At 31.8% G+C, this 7,320-nt stretch overlaps 1 protein-coding gene across 2 annotated transcripts; it reads right to left on the bottom strand.

Annotated features, from left to right (window-relative positions):
- Nucleotides 1–313: 313 nt before the first annotated feature.
- On the bottom strand, nt 314–3,905 carry LOC133301452 (persulfide dioxygenase ETHE1 homolog, mitochondrial). 2 transcript variants are annotated; one of them, XM_061501078.1, is made up of 9 exons: nt 3,473–3,902; nt 3,123–3,251; nt 2,734–2,841; nt 1,907–2,041; nt 1,670–1,711; nt 1,465–1,524; nt 1,339–1,392; nt 726–750; nt 314–604 (listed from the first exon to the last, which is right to left on the bottom strand). In XM_061501078.1, the coding sequence occupies exons 1-9, from the start codon at nt 3,737–3,739 to the stop codon at nt 522–524; spliced, it is 903 nt and encodes a 300-aa protein (XP_061357062.1). In that variant the 5' UTR covers nt 3,740–3,902; the 3' UTR covers nt 314–521. The 2 variants fall into 2 exon arrangements, with proteins under 2 accessions (XP_061357062.1, XP_061357063.1); XM_061501079.1 differs by lacking the exon at nt 1,670–1,711 and having other exon boundaries at nt 3,473–3,905.
- Nucleotides 3,906–7,320: the final 3,415 nt, after the last annotated feature.

The following is a 7,320-nucleotide window of genomic DNA, read 5'->3' as shown; positions in this document are numbered from 1 at the left end:
TAAGTCTTGAACTTATAAGAAGCTTTAGCATCAATAATCAAATAGAAAAGAACATAAAGCATAATAATGGGCCGCAAATAATTACTTAGTTAGTTAAGGAATTATTCTAAAATATTCTAAAAGAATAAGATAAAAAGGAGGGGAGTGTATATACTGAGTAATGCATGTATTCGGTGAATTTGGAGTGGGGTTTTGGGAAATGATCTCTTTGGGGCTTAGGTATGTTGATCTTGGAGAGTGAGTAAGATCTTTTGGTTTATCTTTTCTGCATTTAATCTTGAATTAGTGTTTGTAATATCTTGATTTAGTAAATTCATTGTTATAATTTTTCTGAGTTCCATCGCATAATAACTGGAATCTAATTACAGATTATGTTGCGGCCCACAATCATCATTTTATTTGTTTACAACTAGCATATTTCTCTTCAACTCAAAGGGCAGTCAACACTTTTTTTTTTCTTTACTTGCAAGGTCTTCGTGGTGAATAACATCACTATGTTCTCAGATAAGGCCTATAAAAGTTCAGCTTGCTTTGGATTGGACTCCACAAACAATATTAGCTGGGACAGCTATGTCGATCAGTTTTGGATATGACAGGTTAAGATCTGTTGCACAAACCGAATGTACCATTAGCAGTTGTCTTTCCCAGAACTTGATTGCAAATATGGATGAGTGTAAAAATAAATAAATTTGACTAAGCTTTTATAAAATTAAGCTAGCACTTACTTGCCATGATGTTCTTGAAAGTTTCCTGAAAAAGAGGTACCAAAATTTTCAATTGTAAGATACTTCATGAGTTGGGGCTAACCAACAGTAGAATACAAATGGAATTTCCACATGTTCAAACTTTTTTTTAGTTAGTTGTTATAAATCCAAATTCTCTCATCACAATTAAAAGGTCTACTTTTATAGAACATCCAGAAATAAAAGAAAAGGATAAAATGCCTCCTTCACATTCCATGAACATATTTGACCAAATAGCATCTCCTAGCAGATAGCTGAATGAATGAAAGACAAACACCTAATACTAAGCATGTTTCCCTCTTAACAATGCTGAGAAATTGTCATTTAGGGTCGAGACCACCTGCATGTATACTAAATATAGACTTGCTATCAATAGGACCAAGTTCTATCTACCAATCCAGAACTAATCTAATGTTCTTTCTTTTATATTTGTCAAGAGCTTTGTTCCCCGTGAAGTATTCTACTTTAAGCATTCTAAATCACAATCACATGTATAATCTCACATTATGGTCTCTGAAAATGTCTTTTCTCATAACCACCATAAGTTTCATTTCATGGATTTAGGTCATAAAATATGGATATCATCAAAGATTACCTCATCCTTCGTTAAGCGTGGATTGTATTGCAGCTCCTCCCCAACAGTGCTTACCTAAAATCAGTAATTTGTATAAGCAACTCTCTTAACATATTTAGCAAGCAAAAAGCTTTAGGGTCTCCTTACTGTGAATCCTTTGTAGTCATGAGCTGGATAGATTAATGTATCCTTGGGCAGTGTAAAAATCTGTTTCCAAATAAGATGCGAGTTAGTAATTAATTATTAATCCCCAAATTTAAAAAAACCAGAAATATCTTATCTATTTTAGTTCATTGTCTACTTCTCTAAGTTTCTGTTTTAACATAATGCACAATCACTGTCAAGTTCATGCCTGTGAATGGATTGATTTGTAAAGCTGCTCTGAACTCCCACCCTGTATAATAATTAGTGAGAATTCGATACCAATTAATAATTTTGAGATGATATTAGAACATATCCACTAAGACCAAAACTTAGCCCCATATTATTCAATAAAATTGAGGCAGCATAACCTTTTGTTTAAGTACAACTTTGAATACCCTGTGAAGCAAGTAATTATAAAAGAAAAGAAAAGGAAAAGAGTATATACCTGAAAGTCTGTCCTCCCACATCCACGTATTAATATAGCATCTCCTGTGAATGCCATCCTAGGTTGAGGTTGATCAGGTGTATCTCCTGTAACATAGGTAATGCAACCCAAGGTATGACCAGGAGTCGCACGAACCTAAAGAGGTAAAGACAATAATATATATTACAGAGTAGAGATGAACAACAAACCATTACATGAGCCATCCACACCCATGCACAAGAGAAAATAAGAAGCACTTGACAAATAAATAAAAAGGCAAAAGAGGGACCCTGAAAAAGGGAGTACTGATTCTTTGCCTGGATCATTCTTTTTAATATCCCAAGAATATGAGAAGTCAGTGTCATTAAAAAAATATATATCTACATTTCATCTATAGTAAAAATAAGGTGAAGTCATCCTTGATTGGCCTCTTTCATTTCTCTGCACAAGATTTCAGCCATAACAAGCCAGCTTTTAACACTATCACTATATTGTTTAAGATTAAGCTGCAACTAAAGACATATATTTAATCTATCAACGTGCTTGACTAATCAGAGTTCTTATTATCTAGAAATATGGTAGTCATATCTTAAATGATGTTGTAATACTAGAAGCTGCATCTAATTATATGTTATTATTGTCTTCCTATTTAGATTTTTCTAGACCCATCATTAAAATTTATCAAATACTATCAAGAAATGGACAGTCCAAGCCGCATGTATAGAACCACTCATTCCCTTATCTAAAACTTAATGAAATGTAAGGTATCTTTGATAATCGCCGTCATTAGGAAAGAACTCAGGTTGATATGCAGCAACATCAAAATAGGCATGCTGCTGCAGACTTACCTCTAGAAAAAGATCACCAAAACGGACTTTATCGCCTGGCTCCACATAAAGATCTGCTGTTGCACCACTTGCTTTTGAAATAACAGACTTTACATCAGGAACTTTGCTCTATACGAAGTAAGTGGATAACAAAAACACACAAAGTTACTAGCACAGCAACGTAATTACAATTATTAGTGAAAAGACTTATTTGAAATGAGCAAGTAAGGGGTAACTACTCTTGAATCATTAAGTAGATTAAGATTGCAATATACTTTAAATTAAATTAAGTTGTATACACCATTTCTTGCTCACTGAAACATTTTCACGAATATTTACAAGTTAAAGGAACAATAGCAGCTGTAAGGATAAAAAAAAGGGGGGGAAGAACAAATTCAGCAGCTGCACACCTTGATGAGGCCAGTCCCAGTGACATGATCTGCATGTACATGTGTGTTCATGGCATACACAAGCTTCAACCCCAGTTCTTGAATTAGAGATAAGTCTCTATCGACTGTCTTATCCACAGGGTCAATCAACTGAATTTTGTTATAAAATTTACCATCAATAACCAAAACAGAAAAAACTCATCATCCAATCCAACAATTGCTTCCCACCCACATCAAAATTTCCCACAAATATTCAAACACAAGCATCAAAATTAGATTTTTATATTCAACCAACTTTCTGTACAACATGTAAGTTTCAGAGATTTTCAGTGATAATCCAATTGGAAAACAACAAGTGTGGAAAAACTCACGAGTGCTGGTTTGTCAGGGTGTGAAGCATCAGCAAGAAGGTATGTGTAGGTGGAAGATTCCATCTCGAAAAGCTGGCGGAACAAGAGCTTGGAAGAGGAAGAGGAAGAAGAAGAAGTGGAGTAAGAACCCATTTGTGATCTGAGCCTGGTGGGGTTGGGAATTGCTGTGGAAATGGAAATGGAAATTGGGGTGAGAGGAAAATGTGAGGCTTTGGAAGCAAAGAGAGAGACTCTGGTGAAGTGGAATCGCATCATTTTTGGTAGCATAAATAATAACAAAGGTTGAGAATGGAAATTGGCGATGGAAGATATGGTTGACGTTGATGTTGTTGGGTTGTCAATATAATAAATAATAAAGGACGATGATCTCAATCAAGTGGGTATGGCCTCAGCGAAGGTCGCCAATGGAAGGGAGACACAGGAAAATGGTGGCATTATGTTTGAGTCGAGGATGTCACGTTTGTTTGGTCATACTTTTTTGTTATTTCACTTTTTTCTGACATCGATGTCAAATAATCTTCTGCATATGGAAAAAAATATTTGTCACTTACAAAAGAACAATCATTTTAGTTAAACTATTATCTTTTATTTAATATTTAAATTAAAAAAACCTTTTATTTTCTTTCACAAGATTTATGTTTTTCTTATTATAAAACACATTAATTTTAACTAAAATGACATAATTTTATATCGTTTAAAAGAAAAAAAATTAATCCCTATATATACAGTAGATAACTTATCTATATTGAGCCAAAGACGACGTCTTTTTGAGACAAAAATTAAGGTACTTTTGTAATTATAATTTATTTCAGTGTTATAATAGTCTTTTTCATTATAATTTTTTAATTTTTCAATCCAAAACGACATCATTTTGGGAGCAAATGTAGATAACTTATCTACATTCACTGTAGAAACATTAAACTAAAGCCATATATATATGGGCTTATCGTTTCTCAAGCTGCTTGAGACAATGTTATCTCCGCCTACTAAATCATAATCGTACAAAGATGAATCAATTAATATAAGGAAATAAATAATCAAAACGACGTAGTTTTAGGTGGCCGGAGATAAACTTATCTCAAGCAGCTTGAGAAATATTTTTCCCTATATATATATATGGAAAGAATATTTTTGCACAGATAAATTATCTGGATTTTTCTCAAAACAACGTCGTTTTGGTATTGAAATCTTAAAAAATTATAAATATAAAGACTATTATAACCCTGAAATAAATTAAAATTATAAAAATACCGTAATTTTCGCCCCAAAACGATGTCGTATTGGGCTTACTGCATATAACTTATCTGCAGTAACTGCAGAAAAAGCGAACCCTATATATATATATATGTGTGTGTGTGTGTGTGTGGAATAGGATATTTTTTGTGTCTACTCCTATTCAATGTAGTTAGATTTTGTGTCTAGTCCTATTCAATGTAGTTAGATCAGAATCTTAATCTCAATTGACTTTCAACTCTTCTCTCTCCTCTTTAGATTTGATCTTAATGCTATTGGGGCATAGGTGTGTATATAGACTGGACTAGGTTTTAGCTTAAATAGCCTAGGCCTATATAAAATATTGTAGGTCTTACTTGACCTGCTAGTCTTGCGTAGGCCTAAATTATAAGTCTGCCCTAACTTATATTTAAAAAACAAAAGCCTAGGCTAGGCCTTTTAGCTTATTTAAGCCTATTAAACATTCAATAATTAAAATAGTATTATTTTATTATTAAAAATTATTAAAATAATAATTTTATTTATTTTATTTAAAATAAACAATATAATATAGGCCGGCCTGTAAGTTTATAGGTCCGACATGTAAAAAAGAATCTACGGCCTACTTTTAAATAGATTTTTTAAAAGTCTAAACTTGTTCTATTTGACTATATGTAATTGGCCAAATCTGACATATTATAGGTGAGGCTTGTAGGTCGGCCTAACCCATTTATACCCCTATCAGAGATGGGTATGTAGAGTAGATATGAAAAATGATAGACATAATATCCCCTCCAATAATATATATAAATAAAGAGGAAGAGGGAGAGGAGAAAAGACATGTGAAGAAAAATAATATAGTTAATTATATTTATTTTATTTATTCTTTTATTGTTTATGAGTTCAATATTTTTTTAATATGAAATAAAAGTACAAAAAAATATTTCTGCAGTTACTCCTAAAACGATGTCATTTTGGTATTGAAATATTAAAAAATTATAATTATAAAGACTATAATAACCCTGAAATAAATTAAGATTATAAAAATATCTTGATTTCCACCCAAAACGACGTCGTATTAAGCTTACTGCAGATAACTTATCTACAGTAACTGCAGAAAAAATGAGCCATAAAAATATTATTATTTTACCCAAAACGATATTATTTTAAGATTTATTTTAAGATTTGAAAGAAAAATTATAATATTTTTAAGAGAAGGAAATGCCGTTTTGGTTAACAGAAAAATATTTCTACAGTTAATGCAGATAAATTATCTGCATTTACTTCCAAAACGACGTCGTTTTGGGATTGAAAGATTATAAAATTATAATTATAAATATTATAATAATCCTGAAATAAATTAAAATTACAAAAATACTATGATATTCATCCCAAAACGGCATCGGATTGAGCTTACTGCGGATAACTTATCGGCAGTAACTGCAGAAAAAACAAATCCTTGAGTTAATATATCTTAATCTAATTTTATTTTATTTTTTAGTAAAGAACTACTTAGTCGGCAAATACTCAAGAAGAAGCATACGTTGTTTTGATTATTTCAATTTGTCTTCCACTCCATTCCCGTGATTGCAGCTAGATGCATAGATAGTTGCCATTATGCATTAATTTGTATTATTTGATTAGAGTTTTACCTATGTTTCTGTCACTTAACGAATTTAATGAAAAAGAGCGACGGAAAATAAGTAGTTTTTTATTTGAATCTTTGTATGTTTCTTCTTATTGAAAAAAAAAATGCATAAAAATATTTACCAAAAAAAAATGCATAAAAATAAATTTAACACATACTACGTAAACAATAAAAACAAATTCTTATAATTATTTTTATGTTTTTCTCTCTTATAAGATGGGGAAAAAACATGACAAAATAACTAGAAAAGATTCAAATAATTTTTTATATATAATAAACTAGTAATTAAAAAATATTATATGCTTCTGAAAAGGGTGAAAAAAGACTTACAATTTCGACATAGTAGGCATATTTATCATCATATTAAATATAAATGGCCTTTTGTTGGAATCTCTCCACATCTTAATCATAGCAAATACTTATTATTATAAAGAATTAAAAATTGCAAGAAGCTGAAAAACTCCCATGAGCAATGGTGTGCTACGGCACCACAAGATAGGGACGTCTTACCAACCATCCTGATGAGGGTGCATATTAATTAGTGCAATGGACAAAGGATCGAGATATCTAGTCTAGGATTCTTGAATCTATGAACTCTCCTAGCTATTTATAGCGGGAATTCCTTCAACCTAAATAAGTCAACGTGCACTAGTAGGTGTGTACAGTGACAGTTAATAAAGAAAGTAAATGTGTATATCTGTAGTTATTATGGACCTGACAAAAGCTCATATTCTAGAAGGTCCAAATAGGGCTAACAGTTACGAGAAAATTAAGAAAATATTCCTTAATTATACTAATCCTACTACGACAGCAATGGATCAACAATTGGACTCTTAATTGTTGGAAATAATCAAGTATGAGTTGTAAAGAAGTACCACATAGACTAGACATAGACCAAGTGATGACCATATAAGTGTGAAAGACCCATAAACCTACGGCCTTAAGGTTTTGGGTTAAGATGTGGTGTCGGCCCGCTTATTATGGTTTG

Source organism: Gastrolobium bilobum, unplaced genomic scaffold (genome assembly GCF_033153095.1).
Source record: "Gastrolobium bilobum isolate Gb01-03AN ecotype WA unplaced genomic scaffold, APGP_CSIRO_Gbil_v1 utg39360, whole genome shotgun sequence".
Taxonomy (NCBI): domain Eukaryota; kingdom Viridiplantae; phylum Streptophyta; class Magnoliopsida; order Fabales; family Fabaceae; genus Gastrolobium; species Gastrolobium bilobum.
The sequence above is the reverse complement of the archived record's forward strand: the minus strand, read 5'-3'. Positions and strand labels throughout refer to the sequence as shown.

Excerpts from the sequence above, each read along its gene's own strand:
- LOC133301452 (XM_061501078.1), bottom strand. The coding sequence starts at position 3,739 with ATGCTACCAAAAATGATGCGATTCCACTTCACCAGAGTCTCTCTCTTT. Across the intron at positions 1,525-1,669 it reads ACAAATCAATCCATTCACAG|ATTTTTACACTGCCCAAGGA; the intron begins GCATGAACTTGA and ends ATTTGGAAACAG. Across the intron at positions 1,393-1,464 it reads ATGACTACAAAGGATTCACA|GTAAGCACTGTTGGGGAGGA; the intron begins GTAAGGAGACCC and ends TACTGATTTTAG.